At 37.9% G+C, this 19835-nt stretch overlaps 1 protein-coding gene across 1 annotated transcript; it reads right to left on the bottom strand.

Moving 5' to 3' along the window:
- Positions 1-8868: 8868 nt before the first annotated feature.
- Positions 8869-19390, bottom strand: LOC113108294 (lactase-phlorizin hydrolase). The gene is made up of 17 exons (XM_026271243.1): positions 18792-19390; positions 18281-18351; positions 18110-18193; positions 17756-17855; positions 17583-17667; positions 16791-17481; positions 16068-16713; positions 13337-14893; positions 12886-13154; positions 11126-11416; positions 10849-11047; positions 10556-10758; positions 10353-10459; positions 10128-10259; positions 9808-10031; positions 9402-9650; positions 8869-9304 (listed from the first exon to the last, which is right to left on the bottom strand). Exons 1-17 carry the CDS (start codon positions 19363-19365, stop codon positions 9081-9083), a joined length of 5706 nt encoding a protein of 1901 aa, XP_026127028.1. The 5' UTR covers positions 19366-19390; the 3' UTR covers positions 8869-9080.
- Positions 19391-19835: the final 445 nt, after the last annotated feature.

Genomic DNA, 19835 nt, shown 5'->3' with positions numbered 1-19835 from the left:
AATGTTTTGTTTGTGTCCAAATGACAGCAAGCACATTCTAAATATTATGCAACCGGGCAAAATACACTGGAGTCCCTAGTTAACCAGTATTCATCCACAGGTCTTATCAAAGGTTTCTCTAGGGACAGTGTTGTATAGCTCAGTGCTTTAAGTGGCCCAAAAGGGGTGCCGATGTAGCAGTCAATTCTGTTCCCCTCGGAATGTCTGTTTCCCCTAATAAACCCAACCAAATAGTTAATCAAACATATCCCCAAAGTAGCCTAAATTCTGCGGATTTGGCAACACTGCCGCATGCAAATACACCAAACACACCTGGATGTAGGCTAAGGAAAGCAAAAAGGGACAAATTTCTTGCTACACTGCAGCATAGTAAAATGATTCTCACACTCCCGTTTATGTTCTATTTTTTTATTTATTCATCTTGCAGTTGTTCCTTTATTTTTGTCTTATGTCTGAGTTTTTGCAGTTCAATTTTTCCATTGCAAATTAGTGTAATCTGTCCATGCTGACGTCCAAACTCAGGGAATTATATTATTTTTTCCATATAGAGCAGCAATACATTTGAACTAATATTCTATTTGATTAATCTGTTTAGCATCTTACTGATAACAGTGGAATATAGTTCCTCATATATTTCAAACCTATATGAGGAAATTCTAAATTACAAAATTCAAAGTGTTTATCCATTTGGCTTCAAAAAAAAAAGAGCAGAAATATTTCACCTGCAGATGTTCCTCCAGTTTCCAAGTTGTAAGCAAAGTATTTTAAGTGATAACTCCTCTACACTGACACATTTTCTCATAGTAAAGTGAGGTATAGTGATACACCAAGTCTTGATAATAACAAAAAGTCAGTTCTTGTCAAGACACTATACTTAACTGACTTAAAGCAACTAGCACATTGACAATGTCCTGTTTTCTAATTTCAGTTTAAATGGGTGTATTCCTTCAATTGGGCCTTTAGAACCTCATTGAAGGTTATTTGTTTAGATTTTAACAATAAAGCTATTTCAATAGATGGCAAACTTGATCTCTTCAGAAAACAATGTAAAATTTAGAAGAAAAGTGGCTGCAGGATAAAAAGAGGCCAGCCAATTTTTATTTTAGAATTAGAAAAAATCATTCTACCTGAAGCAAAAATATAACGTTAGCCTAGTGTCGAACATAAACCTGTTTACCCACTTAAAAAAGCGTGTGGACACGTAACAACTTAGTTTTGTGTCAAAACTTCTACACTTTCATTCATAAATTCACACCGTCTGTGTTTGCGAAACGATTGAATCGCAGAAATCCAGTCAAAAGCAGAACGTCACGGAATTTGGCTATTTTTGAATGAATACATCTATAGTAGGGCTGTAAAATGAATCAAATATCGATATGGACTTGTGTATATGAATATTAAAGTTAAAAGAGACTAGAATTGTTCCACACGTCTCTGGGAATGAGCGCTCAATATGTGCATTTTTGTCATTCAGATACACACGATGTTCGCAGTGTTTTCCCCCACGCCGACTCCGCCCTCGCCACGCCCCCAGCTATGACTAGATACCGACTGTATGTATTATAGGCTTTATTTTATTTATATATATTCTTTATTGATGACTCCCCTCATCCACTGAGGTAACAACAACTATGATGAAGGGCTTTTATATACAGCAGTCAACAGGTGACCTTAATAATAAATATTTTTTATTAGTTTGTGGATTTGCTTGAGCTAGAAAGAACTACTGAACATAAATAAAATGTGCTAAATGATTTTGAAAAAAATACCCTTAGAAAGAGCTACTGCATTACTTCATTATTGCGTCTGACCTCCAGCGATATCATTCCGGCTTGGTGGGGTGTCAGCTAGCAAGTCAGCTGATTCTGACCCTGTTATTTTAGTTCTCAGAGTCTGAAGCCAGGAGAGCATATTAATTGTTGTTTACTGTATTTGTATTTTTACCGAGCTGAATGTACGCGTTTCACACACCCTCTCCGGCCATGTTGAGTTGTTGAGACTGACAGCGGAAAAAGCGACGCATGCGCTTTTCACTTGTAAAACTCAAGGGTTTATGGGTAATGTCTCTGCTCTCGTGGGACGAATTAGGCAGCATCCATTGTGAAGGGCGCTCGGAAAAGCGGCAGCGCAGGCAAAGGATTAAAAGCTCTATTAAAACAGATGTCCAAATGAACGTACCGGTACGCTAAAAGCATGTTCTGGGCGCACGGAGAGGTGGCAGTACGCTCAAGAGCTAACCTTATATTTGGAAGTGGTGGTACTGAGTACCAGTGTTTACTCCCAAACTGACTCAAATGATTCGCAAACCCACTCCGAACTCCCGAACTGATTCAAATAATTTGCGATCCCCAAACTGACTCAAATGATTCGCGAACCCGCTTTGAACTCCCGAACTGACTCAAATGATTCGCGAACCCGCTACGAACTCCCGAACTGACTCAAATGATTCTAGAACCCGCTACGAACTCCCGAACTGATTCAAATGATTTGCGATCCCCAAACTGACTCAAATGATTCTAGAACCCGCTACGAACTCCCAAACTGATTCAAATGATTTGCTATCCCGCTCCGAACTCCCGAACTGACTCCTTCGCGAAGACGTCCCCCGGACATTCACATGGATGTGCAGCGGCCATTCGGGAGGTTTATGGATCTTTCCATTCAAATCCTCTAAATGTCATTTTATTGTACTTTTAAGCTAATCAAAGACAACAGACACGCTGTATGAAGCAAAATACGTTTATTTTAATTGAACAATTGCAAAGATTCAGGGCTATTTTCGTGTGTGTGTGTGGGTGTGTGTGTGTGTGTGTGTGTTTGGTGGATGGTGTGTCCGCGTGTCTCTGGTTGTCAGCTGTGGTTATTCAATGGCATTTCTCCCCATTGTCTTCTAACCTAAAACAAACAAACAAAAAAAAGAACATATTCAGTAGTGTTATGACTTTATATGTCTAGGACTATCCTTTATCTATTGACAAAAGATTTGTAAAGACCGAAATTTAGCGGACATAACTCGCGGGACAACTTCAGACTTAGCGCGGGACTACTTCAGAAAAGGTTTAAAAAGGTAAACTTCATCAAATGTAAGCATTAGGACTAGGAGATAAACAGTAGTTAAGGTAGCTAATGTCTAATAATAGAAAAGAATAAATACCTTTAATAGAAAAGAAAAGAATAAATACCTTTTCGACCAAACTAAAGCGAAAACTCAAGGACATGTCTGAGGAAATCACCGGATGACCGTTAACTGTCACTAGAGGCTGAGCGTTGCCATGGATACATGCCGCGTGATCTAAAGTGATGTCATTCGGTCATGTGCTCATTTGATCGACAGCTGCTTGGATCCTATCTCCAGTGTGGCTTTATTACTTTTTTTATTAGAGCTCCATGTAGTATAGCAGTCTTAAATGCAATAACTAAAATAATTTATTTCCTAAATAACTTTTCTTGTCGGCTTACCAACAGTTTATACAATACAAGTTTATTTATATAGCACAAATAAACAGCTTAATACGTAAATGAAAATAATTAATTTATTTGTCTTACCTGTGTTATTTTTCACTCTCTTTTCTTCATGTTGTCCTTTGGCATTCACTCTGTCTATAACATTCTAGTAGAGCTCCTGGGATGCAAACATATTTTCTTCATTCATGCATAAACCTAATATATGTTCAATTATATTATTGAAAGGCATCATGATTTTGATGTTTAAATGCTGACTCCTGACTTAATGACATTTTTCATTACAGAGGTTTCTCCTATTTTCTTTTTCCAGAAATGAAAATTATTAATTTAACATTAACTTTATTTTACAATGTATTCAAATATATATAGTAAATGATAATAAAAATATCAATCTGCAAATCAGAACATTTTTTTTTATTTTGCAATCTGTTATTATTACAGTTTTTTTTTTTTTTTGGATTTTATTTTAGGCAAAAATACCCTTTAAAATCCAATATGAGTTTATATTAGTTTGATTTTGTCAACTATCTTTGTCTGAGTTGCAAGGTGTCAGGTCCAGTGTTGGGAAGGTTACTTTGGAAATGTTATAGGTTACAGATTACAAATTACCTTATTTAAAATGTAATAAGTAGTGTCACTGTTTCAAGTGACTTTAAGTAATGTAACTGATTACATTTGATTACTTTTTGATTACTTTCCTAAATTTCTATTATTTTCAAAATTGGTTATTTTGAATCATCTAAAGCAGGCAGGGTTAATGATACAGTGGTACTCAACACTGATTACTCTCAGATTTCAGAATCCTTCTTCACTTGAATTAAGATTGTAAAGTACAACCACCTCAAAATAGGACTTTAGCAGCTCTTTTTACTTTGCAATCTTTTTTAGGTTAAATACAGATTTTAAATCATAAGATATAGTTTAATAGCTATGATACTGTTTTTGAAATCAAATCTTTGCATAGCTATGACAGGAACCATTGGCATCTAACAATGCCTTGGAAAAATAAAATACAAAAATTAAAATCTAAAAATTAAATACAATTAAATAAATAAATAATCATTTACATAAACCAAAATAGGAAATAAAACACTTATGGAATAAGCATGTGTCATATTCTGTTTCTTCAACATTGAACAGAAACATTGGTGTCTCATATTTTAAATATGTATATGTGTGAAAATATTCAAATGTAACTCCCTTTGTAATCATTAACAATATCATACTTAACTAAAATTTAATTACAGTTTACATTACATTAACAGATTACAGCTACATTTATTTTGCTATTAAATACGTAATTTAGTTACATCATGTAACTGGTTACTGCCCAACACTGGTCAGGTCTGATGATAAAAGATAAAGGACTGAATTTTTCAAGTGTTGGAATGGAAATGGCAGATGAGGGACGAAACAGGGACTTTAACAAACTGTCTCAGACGAATGTCCTCCGAACGTCCGCCAGCGAACGTCAAAAAGCGGACCAAATCTGGACATACTGCGGACCTAAGCGGTCGTTCGGAGTGTCTGGGGGATGTCTCCTGTTTGCTGGGGAACAGACTCAAATGATTCGCGATCCCGCTACGAACTCCCGAACTGATTCAAATGATTCGCGATCCCCAAACTGAGTCAATTGATTCGCGAACCCGCTTTGAACTCCCGAACTGACTCAAATGATTCGCGATCCCGCTCCGAACTCTCGAAACGATTCAAATGATCCGCTAAGCCGCTGGAGAACTCCCGAACTGACTCAAATGATTCGTGATCCCATATCAAACTCCCAAACTGACTCAAATGATTCGCGAACCCGCTACGAACTCCCTAACTGACTCAAATGATTAGCGATCCCACTTCGAACTCCCGAACTGATTCAAATGATCCGCGAAGCCGCTCGAGAACTCCTGAACTGACTCAAATGATTTGTGATCCCATGTCGAAACCATAGACAGTAAAAGAAATGGACACAGCGACCCATTGGAACTCAATTGAGGCCAATGAAGCCCAGTTTTAGCGTTTTTTAGCACTTCCGTTTCTGACGCGCAGACTCAAACGAAGCTTGACGACGTCAGCAACCTGTCTGCCAGATGTAAATCTTCTAAGTGGCTGTGCGTGCAAAATGCCATCGTTAATCTTGCAGAGACGGCGAGCTTGAGCAGGGAGTTTTATGGCGTGAGTGAGCAGGAGTAAGTATTCTGATTAATTATTTTGTATAGTATTTTAAAATGTAACAGTACGCCATATTAAGTTAATTGCCTGCGAGCTTCTCCTCCTGTCTGTACGGTAATGCGACAGAGAGCCGAGTGGTTATGATGCAATCGTTAGCCTATTTTTTACAAAAACTGTTTATACGGGGCCATAATGTGACATAGAAGGTAATGGAGCCCTTTATACATTGTCGTGTATCTTTAGAAATAAATAATGGACAAACAGAGTCTTTAAACGCCTCAGATGTAAAGTTATTCGCTGTCAAAGTGACGCCAAAATGAAGGGGAGTCAATGGGAATGCTAACGCAAGTGAAGTTCTGCTAAAAGATGGCAGCCCCCACCCGACTTCAACTTCCGGTCGAGTTCCTTGCCCCTTGGTCGAAACTCCCGAACTGACTCAAATGATTCGTGATCCCGTGTTAAACTCCCAAACTGACTCAAATGATTCGCGATCCCCAAACTGACTCAAATGATTCGGGAACCCGCTCCGAACTCCCGAACTGACTCAAATGATTTGCAAACCGCTTTGAACTCCCAAACTGACTCAAATGAATCACGCTCTGAACTCCCGAACTGACTCAAATGATTCACAATCTGAAGTTCCCATCCAAATTAAATGACACCGCCAGTGCTACTATTGGCTTAGTTCTCTAATTTCATAACATTTACTGATTTTAAGCTACGAAAAGTATGTTGTAAACAAATAAAATATCAATATTTCCATTCCAAACTGCTTTCCATGCTGAAACATCCACGAACATAACCAGGTGAGCAGATCACTCACTATTTGATTGTTCTAGTCTTTATCCACTCATCATCATCATCCACCAATCACAACACACGAGAACTCTTTGACCACAGCTGCTGTGCTTCTGAAGCTCTTGCAGCAGCTCAACACTGGTTTTCTCTGAGGTGGTGGATCACATCAGATTGTGGTTAATCTTGCATATCATGACTTATATCTACTCTTCCTCTCCCTGCAGTTTGGTAATATAAAGATTCCTCCTTTGAACTCCCACCTCTTCTGTCGGTTTTTTTTTGTTCTGGGTCTGAATTTGGGCTCTCTCTGGGGTCTCAAAAAAAACATTTTCTATCCCCAAGGTGAACGTTATGTCAACACACTCTTAGAAAAAGGATTCATTGGGGTTCTATATAGAACCATAGGGTTCCTTACTCAACTCCAAAGAACCTTTTATGCTAAAAAGTTTATATAATGACAAGAATACATTTTGTAATCATTAAATATACATAATCACTAGTAAAACAATACATTGGTAGTTTGTAAAACACACTGATGTCTAGGAAGCAGCAAAAACTATCTAATCAAATGTCATTTGCCGACGTGTTTTATTCATATATCAGACACACATAGCAGAACAATAAAGTTTACTCTATTCTTCTCCCAGTTCAACAGCCACTTACTTTCATGTATTTCAGGAGAAACTGGGGAATTCAAGTACTGTACGTTAAATCCGGCTGACAGTACCTACTCTGAACTGCAGCGCTCATCTCGTTATAGATCAAGATAATTTAAAAAAAGGTTTTTAATAAAGGTTTTTAAACGAAGAATCTGAATATCAGATAGTTCACATGGTAAACAAGTTTGTGTATATATTTTAAGAAAAAAAAAATTAAATAAAACGAAAAGCGATACATCTGTTAGTGGCTGCGGTGTGTCACGTGACAATCATGACGCGTCGCCACGGTAATAAGGGGTCAGTTAAAATATCTGTAATTTACATGTGAAAGGATTGATTTAAAAATATATATATTTTCTAAGTAAACAACAATAGCCCAAGTTTAGTAAACATTTTTTATTGAGACTATAAAAAATAATTCTGCATCTATATTTAGTTGTGCCAGCTGCCACTGTGGGTGACACAGGCAAACCCTGGCACACCCGTGGCTACGCCACTGGTAGAAACTGTATAATATATATAATACACCGAGCCATTTTACTTAAAAAGTGTATTTACAGATCTTTTATATACATTTTTATTCAAAACTTAATTTTATTCTACAGACTCTTTCACAAATCTGCAGAAACCTGTAATGTCAGCAGACAAAACTCATTAGAAAGCACATCAGCCTACTGTAAAAACCTTTGGACTTTCTTAAGAGTAGAGAGAAGACTGAGTCATAATCAAGAACAAATATCTTTTCAGAACAAATAGTTGTAACTTATTTTTATTATTACATTTTTTTTTTCCAGAAACACCAATGACACACCTTATTAAAACATCTCTAATTGACAGACTCTCTAAAACGGACTCCAATTGTAAATTTGAACAACACATATGGAGGTAACGGACATAAATGCAATGCCTTTCACTGAAGCTCTAAAAGATGAAGATGGATTGCCAAAGTAATTCAAACTCTTGTATTCTTCTGGCCATCATAGAAATAAACAGTTGCATCGCTGCCCTCATTCTCACTATCAAAGGCACAGCTCACTGTGGCTGATAAAAACAAATGGTTTCATAATTCAGTAATAAAAGACTGTATCCAGCGATACAGAAGTGCAATTTGTAAAAATAGCAGATTTCAGCAGAACAGTTTCTGATAGTGGCCTAAATAGGCAAATGTTATTTGGTCACTCAACCTGTTTGTTCTGCTTATCAGACCTTTCTTTAAACATATACCCTATGGACTTAATAACGTGGATGTAATTATGATAAATAAAACCAGTCACAGCAATCCTGTACTGAAACTTGGTTTTAAGTGAACTTTGCCTTGAGAGAAACTGCATTGATCATTAAATCTGCATTATCAGAAGATATCAAATCTGTCTGAAGATGTCAAAACTGTTTCTCTTTTTTTATTATACCTGTTATCTTGGTGTGTGTTTGCAAGGCTTTCATAAAACTCCACACAGAGGTCACTATGCATAGATATCATAGAGTAGATCAGGGTAATAAATCAGCAACACAGCAAATTATCATTAAGCTAAACAGCAAATGTGAGTTTACTTAAAGTCATTGCACCACTGATATAAATCTTTACAATCTTAATATCCTATTACAGTGATCTTTTATCCACCGTCTGTAACTTTTAAAATTTTGTGCTTCTCTGTGCATATGCTTATCTTATGAAATTACATCACACAAGATCATTTATCTTCTGTATTTTTTCATCTCATAGCATCAGCAAAGATTCATTTGTTTACACTGTTATATGTATGATCACGTAAACAGGAACTTAACCACTAAAATACTTTATTCTTTTGACTTTCTTTTTTAAAATCAGCATGTACAGAGATAACTTTCATATGCAAAGCATTAAAACACACAAAACATAACAATCTACTGTATGCATTTAAATAGAAGGACAATTAATTTCATATTCATGTGACAAACATTAACTCATGCACTTGATAAATGTAATATACATTGGTTAAGCAGGTGTTATGTTCAGAACTTGTCTTTTTTCTCAAGGTCAATGTGTTCCTCTACAGGACGTTTTTGTTTCTTGGATTTCTTGACAAGTCCATACGCCATGAGGACAATAGCGACTGCTGCAATAACAGTGAGACTGAAGAGGACATTGAGAGCCAGTGTAGCATCAGGACCTGGCACTTCCAAGCCTAAGAAACTAACCAACAGTTCCTCACCAGGAGGAGATGGAGGAGTAGTACCTGTAAACAAGAATACAAGGAGAAGTTGGATGGATGGACTGATGGACAAATTAATGAATAATCTAGGTACAACTACATTGGATAAGTAAATAAGTACCGGGGATGTCAACATCAGGTTCATGGATCTGACATTCATGTGGACTTTCTCCTGGGCTTATGAAGCCATTGCAGTTGATTAATGATGCATAGTGCCAGACAGATTTCTTAGGAATACGTGGTAAAGAAGGATCTGACCGATTTACAAAGAAAAAGCCAAATTTATCATCAAAACCCGTCGCCCATTCCAGATTGTCCATTAGTGTCCAGGCAGCATAGCCACGGATGTCTACTCCATCCAGCAAATACGCTAAATAATGAGATGAAATTTTATGCAATTATCATAAATGAATTTTTACCTAAACGCTAGTCTAAAAATCAAGCAATAATATTAAAACACATGGAAAAGCATCACAGAAATCTGTTGCATAATGCTGTCCTCTCTGAGGAAAACAAAATTTCTTTACCTTTTAGGGCCTGATTGATATAGTTATCATAGTAGTGGATTCGGTGAACATCATTCAGATCCATTGACCCTCGTTCTGATACTCCATTCTCTGTAATGTAAACAGGAGGGTTCCCATATTCCTCCTTAATGAAATTCAGAATTTTTCTGAATCCCACTGGAGTTACTTTCAACCAGAAGGATCCAGAATCCAGCCATGTACGATCCGCAACCGTTCCTGCACCCCTGGAATAGATGGCAACATAATATTTATTGATGCATGTTTTAAATAAATTGGTCCTGAAACAGTATGACTATTTTTAGTAAAACTTTAAAGGCTACCTGTCTGCATCATAATGCTCGAGGTTCTTGTAGTCCATGTTATAGGCTAAGACAGTGGTGTAGTGGTTGAATCCAAAATAATCATGAGTTCCCTTAATCCTTGCTACTTCTGCCGGGGTAAATTTCGGAAGCCTGTTAGACGTAAAATACAAATGTAAAAGCATTCATAAGCATTTGACAAAGCTTTGAATTCCTCACAAAAAAAAGAGATAATATCTTTGTTACCTTGATTGTGGTCGGCCAGCCGCTAAACTTCTCTCTCGAATTATGTTCTTCATTAAATCGCTGTAATCTCCATTGAACACTGGATGAGCAAACCAACCAATCTGGAACTGTCTCGAGAGATTAAAAGAAATGTAAATTTTGGTTCTAGTTAATGATAACAACACTCTCATGGATGCACAAATGGTCGAACTATGAAACTGTACCTGAATTACACGAATGGCAGCATCCACGTCTTCCTGTTTATATGGGTTTCTTGGTTCAGCCCAGTCAGAGTTTATCGTGATGCCAACGATGCCACCGTGTTTTGCACGATACTTGTCATTATACACATGCCAGGCCTCAGCATGAGCCTTGATGAGGTTGTGTGCCACAACATATGGTGCAGTGCCTGGTCTAAAACTTATACCTTGACAGAAATAAAACCGTAAATTACTTTATTAACGTCAAAATCATGTTTAGCAAAGAATAAGAGGATCATTTTCAGTGCAAATGATACCTGGTGCTGCACTTCCATAGCCATGTCCTATCATTGCAACATTGTAGGGTTCATTTATAGTGATCCAGAACTTTACTTTGTCTCCCAGACTGTTGAATACAACATCAGCGTAGTCTCTGAACCTCTCGACAATGGTGTCATTTTCCCAGCCACCAACATCCTGAAGTGCTTGTGGGAGATCCCAGTGGTACAAAGTCACCTGCCAATTCAAAATGATTCATAGAAATTAGCTGAATTCCTTTAGGCTACGAGAGGAATTTTATTCAATATATTTTACCTGCGGCTTGATATTGGCTGCCAAAAGAGCATCTACTAGTCTATGATAGTAGTTGAGTCCAGCTTCATTAATTTTCCTGTTTGTTCCATCTGGCATGATTCTGGGCCATGAAATAGAAAACCGATAGTGGTTGACCCTGAGAGTTTTGAGACTATTGATATCCTCAGGGATTTTGTTGTAGCTGTCACAGGCAATGTCACCATTTTCATCCTGCGATATCTTTAAAGAAGTATGAGCAAATTTGTCCCAGATGCTGAGACCTTTTCCATCGGCTCTCCAGGCGCCCTCTATCTGTGGTGTTGGTGAGTAACATAAAACAAATGTCATCATTTGGAGTTCCTCAGATCAAATACAACAGGATGAAAATGTTACACTTTATTTTATACACCAGTGGTTTTCAACCTGTGGTCCGCGGCCTAGTGGGTCGCGGTGGTATTGCAGGTGGGCAGCCAATTATTTTCTGTCCATTTCTAAATCGCTTTATAGCACGATTTTCCATGGCCCTGACCTTCCGTAGTATGCTATCCGATCCAGTCAGAATACATTGCGCCTAACGCGAGAACAGAACAGACTGGGCATATGCCTAACTCCAGGTTCACACAATGTCTGTGATGCGCCATTTTTCCGAGAACAAATTTAACGGATCAGAGCGTTCACACTGCATGCGGTAAAAGGCTAGAAATAAAAACGTGAGAAAACAATTAATATCTAACACACGAGCATAGAATTCTGAGTTTACAGGACGCAGTTTAAGTGAGAGGAGACACGTTTTAAGTGTGCACACTCTCTCCGCGCAGAGCAGCATGTATTTGAGCAAGCACGTCTGGTTTTATGACAGAGATTCGCACTTGTGCATTATTTTAATGTGCTTTCGCGTTATATTTATGCGCTCTCGCTGCTGACCGCATACACATACTGTACACGCTGCAAACACCTGAGGCACCGCTACAGTTAATGAGCTCTATGAACAATGCATGGCAAAAAAAACAAAGAAAAAGGCCTTGTACACGGGATTTATATATATATATTTAATATAGTGATAATTTTGACTTATGTCTGTTCTAGAGACATTACAACTTTTTGATAAAGCTCTAATTGGTTTTCTTTTGGAAATATGTTTCAAATTAATCCTGAATGCATTTATGACAATGAAAACATATCGGTGTGTGTCACAATCGCAAAATTGATCAAAGAAATCGCAATATATATATATATATATATATATATATATATATATATATATATATATATATATATATATATATATTTTTTTTTTTTTTTTTTTTTTTTTTTTTTTGCACAGCCTTAGTTCATTTAATAAATACAGTTAACAATCTAGTACTAAGTTATTAACCCAACAATGGTGTGGTCAGTTCATTTTTTTGAAGTGGTCCGCGCAAACATGTGCGTGTGGTTGTGTGGGCCGCGAGTTGAAAAAGGTTGGGAACCACTGTCATACACTACATTTCAGCTCTTATTAATTTGCAACTACATGTCAACCTCAGAGTATTAGAAGAATATTAGTAGATTTGATTGGTTAGAGTTAGTAGAAAAATGAGACATGTACTTGCACATTTACTTACAGTCAGTAGAAGTCTGTTGGGAAATCATCATAATAAAGTATGAGCGGATATTGAGAAGACAATCTACTAATACTGTATTAACTTGTAGTTGACATGTAGTTGTGATGTTACTTAGAGTCAGCAGATTGTCTAAGCTGGACTATCAAAATAAATTGTATTTGTTGAAATGGATTTTACCTGATAGGCAGCAGTTGCCGTGCTCCATATAAATCCCTCTGGAAAATGTCCATATAGCATTTCTTCCTCTGTTGGCAATGGAAAGCCATTATTTCTCATTATATCAAAGTAGAGGTGAGCAGAGCGCTTTGGAGTTCTTGGCCGACTTGAATGTTTAAAGTTCACATAGTGAAGTCCATAGCCAACAGTGTAGCCTTTCAGCCACTCGAAGGAGTCCATTAGAGAGGAAGCAATGTAACCCTTGACACGTACTCCATCCAGATTGTGTGCTAAAAAGAGAATACATAAAAATGTCTGTCAAGTTCAACAATTTGCAGAGTACACTATTACAAACTTTGGGCAGCATTCACTATTAATAAAAATATTTATTCTAAAATGTAGATTCTGCAGTAGTATTAAAAACTAATTTTTCTTTGGATTTTATGCACAAATATGCACAGTTAGTGAATACCTTTAAGAGCCTCATCAATATAGGTCTTCAGGAAGAATATTCGATCAGTGTCATCAACTGTTATGTCAATGCCGGTAGCCACACCATTTTCTGTAATATAAATCTCAGGGTCTCCATACTCTTCCTTTAACCAGCTAAGAAGTCTCCTGAGTCCCCAAGCAACAGCCTTCTGCTCATTAACAGCTGTATTTTCAGAGCCATCTGCATTGCCCTTTTCAACATCCTGATCAGTTTCATAAGACTCAATATTGAGTCTGCTGGTCACATGACGCACGACTTTGGTAGTGTATGTATTAATGCAGAATACATCAGCTGTTCCTTGGATAAAGGCTTTGTCTTCATCAGTAAAAGAAGGCAATCTGGATTCTGTCAAGCCTTGAAGTTCACTCTTGTTTCCAACCTGCCACTTCATGGCTTCAGGGTAGTCACCATTTTTAAAGATGGGATGTGCAAACCAGCCTAGCTGGAACTGAAGGGCTCGATCAGCAGCCACCACCTCTCGAGGAACATTGATGTCTAGGGGTTCTGCCCATTCAGCATTCAGACTAATGGATACCAGACCTCCTTGAGATGCCCTGTATTTCTCATCATATGTGTGATAAGCTTGTGCATGAGCTTTCAGGACGTTGTGTGCAACCCTGTATGGTGCGTCTCCGGGTTGTTTCACATTAGGTGGAATCTGACCCAGTCCATATCCGGACCATGCAATTGTCTGAGGTTCATTAAATGTGATCCAAAACTTCACCCTGTCTCCAAATGTTGCATAGCAAAAGTCACAGTATTCATTGAATATGTTAATAATTTCAGGGTTGTCCCAACCGCTGATGTCCTGCAAAGCTTGTGGCAGGTCCCAGTGGTAGAGAGTCACCATGGGTGCGATATTGTTTGCTATGAGACCATTTATGAGCCTGTTGTAATAGTCCACTCCCTTCTGGTTAAGAGAAGATTTATAGCCATTGGGAAAAATTCGAGACCATGACAAGGAGAATCTGTAAGTCTTTACTTTTAAGGCTCTCAACATGTGTAGATCCTCATCTATTTTATTATAACTGTCACATGCAACTTTACCATTGTCATCGTTTGGGATATTACCAGGCTTTACAGTGAAAGTATCCCAAACACTTGGTCCTTTTCCATCTGCATTCCAGCCACCTTCTACCTGATATGCTGAAGATGAGACACCCCAGTGGAATCCATCTGGAAATGTTCCATAGTGATAAAGCTGTCTCTCAAACTTGGTCTGAGGGGAAAACTTTTCCCAAACAACCTTGGATTTTGAAGGAACTTCAGATGGTGGCAGATTAGGGAGACCAGTGATCTCAATTTTATTTCTATACATTTGCATCTTAGCCTTTGTCGCAGTATCAGCAAATCCATTTTGTTCAATCACCTTGGAGTAGTAATATGCTGATGCTTTGGGGGTTCTTGGTCTGTCAGGATCTTCAAAGTCCACGTAGTGCAATCCAAAGCGTTGACTGTAGCCTTGAGGACCCTCAAATCCATCCATTAGAGACTGGACTGTAAACCTCTGGACGTCAATTTCATCTAAAAGCACAGCTATTTGAACAGAAAGAAATAAATTTTAAATAGAATACTGTGTTAAATTTAATTAAAGGGTTGGTTTACCCAAAAATTAAAATTAACCCATGTTTTACTCAACCTGAAAGCATCCTAAGTGTATATGGCTTTATTCTTTCAGATGAATCCAATCAGAGTTATATACATTTTTTCCAAGCATTAGAATGGAAGTAGGAGGGTGTTTTTGTTGAACAGTCCAAAGGTAGTCAAATAAAGCTCTACCATCCATAATAAAATGCCTCACACGGCTCTGCATGGGGGTGAATAAAAGCCTCCTGTAGTGAAACAATGCATTTTTGGAAGAAAGATATCCATATTTAAAAGGATATAATTTTTTTTATCTCACATCTGCTGACTGTCATATGTGCAAGCCCGTTCCGGCAGATGACATAGGACGTATGCGCTGTGCACGTTCCTGTGAGATATGCTAATCTCACGGGTTTGTTTACAGGAGCAAAGGAAGCAAAGTTTCCTTACTTTACCGTGTGAGGCACATTTTGCTATGAATGCGTACACTTTATTTAACATCTTCTGGACTGTTGAACAAAAGCACCTGCGTACTACTATTCTAATGCTTGGAAGAGCCAGATTAATTTCTAAAAGAAGAAAGTCATATACACCTATGCTTTGAGGGTGAGTAAAACATGGGCTGATTTTCATTTTTGGGCAAACTAACACTTTAAGGCTATTGCTTCCCCCAAATTTCTTCATAGCAAGCTGCACTGATATTGGTGACCTAAAACCAAGACACATAAAATGATTGCAGAGTTTAACATTTGTATATATTTTCAGACTCCTGCTGTATTCATTTTTGAGACTTATTTGACTGGTGATGAACTAAGAAGTTTTTGAAAAGTATATAAGTACGTGTACAGTAGTCCTGTTTTCATGGAAAAGGGAAATTTGCCCCTCATATCTTATACATGGCTTTCTAGAAAAAGTATTTTTGGCCTGTAAATTAATAATGTATAATGAATATTTCGAATATAAAAACGTTAAAATCTGCAATAAAAAATACCTTATAGGAATACATTATAGAACAGAGGTTTAAGTCACCAACTCTCTAATTTCACACAGACTGACCTGCTATCTCTAAACAGGCTAACAGAGTCTTAGTTTTAAACATTGACCACAAATCTCTTAAGATGCTTACCTTTCATTGCCTCATTAATGTAGGCTTTGAGATAGTCGACACGCTCAGTGTCACCGAACACGTCACCATCGTATTCAGTTGGCATTCCATTTCCTGTGATGTAGATGGGCACTTTTGTGATGGACGTGTACTCTAAAGAGATGTAGTTCAATAATCTTCGAAGGCCCCACGGAACAGACTGGATCTGGTCAGAAGCGGTGGGGGGCCATGTTGGATCAATATGAGTCTGGAAGTCCCCGACATTATTCTGTCCAGCATCACAACTATTCAAGCTCTCACTAATCAGCCGGGAAGTGTGGTGATTCAGTCCAAAGAAATCAGCTGTGCCTTGAATTCTTTGTTTCTCAGCCTCAGTAAAAACAGGGAGTCTTGCGAGCTCTTCACCACATAAATCTATCTTTTTCGCAATTTGTTCTTTTAACACAGTTGGATAGTCTCCATCTACAAATATAGGATGAGCAAACCAGCCCAGCATGAAGTTTAGATAACGCTCAGCTGCTGCTACATCCTGATCACTTGAGGGATCACTTGGCTCTGCCCAATCGGAGTTAAGAGCAATGCCAACTTTTCCACCCTGCAGTTTTCTGTAATTATCATTATAAATATGCCAGGCTTCAGCATGAGATTTTAGAATATTGTGTGTCACCTGCAAAAACAAACAAAGAATTGTCACTTTCTAAACTCATAAAAATACATTGTTCCTTCTAAGATAGAAAGACACACCTTGTAAGATGTGATTATTGGGTCTTTCACTCTCGGGGGATGTTCCCCTGTTCCGTACCCCAAGTTGCTCACTACCCATGGGCTGCCAAAGGTGATCCATGTCTTGACTCTGTCTCCATAATGTGAGAAGCAGAAATCAGAAAATTCTTTGAAAGCTTCCACAATAGAGTCATTTCCCCAGCCGCCTGAGTCCTGCAGAGCTTGGGGAAGGTCCCAGTGATGCAGGGTAACAGTGGGCTCGATGCCAGATTGAAGGAGTGTATCAATCATCTTATCATAATAAGCAACACCTTTTTCAATCAAACTTTCTTTGCGTCCGGTGGAGAAAATGCGAGCCCAGGAAATTGAGAACTGATAATTAGGTACCATCATGCCCCTAAGCAGATACACATCATAGTCCACCTTGTGATAACTATCACAGGCCAAATCAGTGGTCTGGTTTCCAAAGACATGACCCTCATGACTAAATCGGTCCCATATTGTCTCGCCCTTCCCGTGTTCAGTCCATCCACCCTCCACTTTGAAACTTTCACTGGACACAGACCAGTCAAAATCAACAGGGAACGAACCGCTCAAGAACTGATCACGCTCAGCTGCAGTTTGACTCCTGAATTTCTCCCAGACCTTTTGGTATGAGAATGCAGAAGCTGATTTCTGATGCGAGACTGTCTTAGTATTTTCCATCTGTAAACTAAATGAGAACATAGTTGTTATGATGACTTTTGTATAGCTATTATGTACTGATATTTGTACTTTTTGTGTGTGTGTGTGGGGGGGGGGTCTCAGCTTTACCTTTTAAGGGATTCTTCCTGATCTAGCTTTTCAGAAAGGTGTGTGATGTCACAGCCCATGATGTGAAGATCTTTGTTCTGTAAAACTACAAATAATAGGTTAGCATCTGGTATTTTGATTTTATAAAAAGCATCTCAGACATTCGTCACTTAAAGAAATATGACAACTTTTACCTCCAAAAATTGGATGAAGTGGTTCAAATTGATCTTCATATCCATCACAGTCTTCGACTGTCAGCTGATACATAAGGATGGGCTTTTGACCACTGCCAATCTGAAACAAGAGCGTCAAATGTCATTCCAGTTGACCACTGCCAATCTGAAACAAGAGCGTCAAATGTCATTCCAGTTGACCACTGCCAATCTGAAACAAGAGCGTCAAATGTCATTCCAGTTTCCTGAAATATTCTGTCAAGTCAGGTAATTTAAGAAGCCTTTAAATTTTAAAAACCAGCTGAGATGAGTCTTAGGAAATCTGATGATTTTTTTATTATTATTTTTACTTCAAGAGCCACAATAAATCATTACCTGAAACTTCCTCAGTTCCTCCGTTAGAAGTGTCTCCAATTTGCAGTTGTACTGTAGATGCAGAGAGATGAAATCCACATGTGCCTGAAGATGAGACAAGAGAAGTATGTGGTAAATTACATAACATTAACTATTCACCAGTATAATATATGATCTGTCTTGAACACTTACCATGATTTTTGGCCCCATTTGATAAAAGGAGTTAATATCACTTGCTCTGATCCCAAGAGACAAATGAAGTTCTGAAAGAAAGAAACAAATCTGTCTGAATGGCATTAAAAATAATAATAATAATAAAAAAGGGCTAGTTTTTAGCAATTTTATTCCAGTGAATACTACTGCTACAACTAATAAGTTTTCTTACATTTTCATTGATTGGTGAACATGAAATTATTTCATCTTATTTCAACTACATTTGAACCATTGAACAATTTTCATGTTATTTATGAAACGTTTGTAAAAGGTGATGTCATTACCCTGGCCAGTGTGTCCTATGTGTCTGACTGGACACATAAGATTTATTTGAAAAAGCTTGCCTTTAGAAACCTTTCAGGCTTTCATAAGAGTAGTTTTGTCAAGATGTATAAATTGGACTTTTGACTCAAAACATACAAGTTACAAGTTACTGAGAGTTTCCCCTAGACATTAATTTAATAAATCAATTAATGAACTCATACCTTACCTTTGAACATTTGATTATAAATATTTGCATGAGACTGGACAGCATTTTGCAGTTGCATGTCATGTAGCTCATGCAGGTGACTGAATGTGATGATTGTGTCCACAAGATCTTTAAATGTGCTGAACACAAATCCTGCATACTGCTCAAACATCTGCACCAGTAATGGATTCTCCCAGCCTCCAAACCTGGCTCTGAAGGGTTCTGGTACAGCAGAACGATGGAGAACCAGCAGAGGTTTGATGCCAGATTCAGTCAGCTGCTGCACGAGCGTCTTGTAGCACTTCACAGTGTCTTCATGCGGCTGGTTGGGATCACCTGAGGGAAGGATGAGAGACCAGGACAGGGGAACTTTAAAGTGGGTCACCCCTCTGCTCTGAAGGTACAGGAAGTAGGCTCTGGATTGTTGAGGCAGTGGACCTCCACAGTTAAACACATGATCTTCATTTGAAGGTGAAGTCTGGCTGGTTGTCAGGGGGCCAGCAAGTGACATGAAGTCCTGTTGCTCTGCATTACTGGAGCTCCAAAAAACAGCCAACAAACCTAGAGAAAGAAATCCCTCTAGGACCTTCATCATGACTGCTCTACAAAGGGGAAGAGTGTTCAAAGCTCTTTATAAGTACTACTCCTAATCTAAGGGGAGACATAAATATTAGCGTCACAATCATGCAGTTTAACTTTAACTTGTGATACAGTTTATGGCAGTTGTTAAGTTTATCGTATTGACCAGTGGTCATGAATTTATGGCTCGTGATCCACACATGGCTCTTTGGCAAAAATTAAACTGAAAAAGCATTCAATTAATTTCCCTTTAAATTATGATATTGCCCTGTTGCATCTTGATCTGCTTGATTGTATTCAGCAATAAAAAATCCTACAAAAATTGTACCATTAATAATCTGCTGAACTGATATTCCATTCATTATCCTTCCAAGTATTATACTAAAAACTTTTTAATATTAACAAATTTTAATTCCCGATGTGTATATTTAATATGTCGTATTATTATTTGCAGGCTCTATTATCCACCCTGTTGATATTCACTGA

Source organism: Carassius auratus, chromosome 9 (genome assembly GCF_003368295.1).
Source record: "Carassius auratus strain Wakin chromosome 9, ASM336829v1, whole genome shotgun sequence".
Taxonomy (NCBI): Eukaryota; Metazoa; Chordata; class Actinopteri; order Cypriniformes; family Cyprinidae; genus Carassius; species Carassius auratus.
This window is presented reverse-complemented; position numbering and strand designations above follow the sequence as displayed.

Excerpts from the sequence above, each read along its gene's own strand:
- LOC113108294 (XM_026271243.1), bottom strand. The coding sequence starts at position 19,365 with ATGATGAAGGTCCTAGAGGGATTTCTTTCTCTAGGTTTGTTGGCTGTT. Across the intron at positions 18,352-18,791 it reads TTATAATCAAATGTTCAAAG|AACTTCATTTGTCTCTTGGG; the intron begins GTAAGGTATGAG and ends TCTTTCTTTCAG. Across the intron at positions 18,194-18,280 it reads AAATGGGGCCAAAAATCATG|GCACATGTGGATTTCATCTC; the intron begins GTAAGTGTTCAA and ends TCTCATCTTCAG.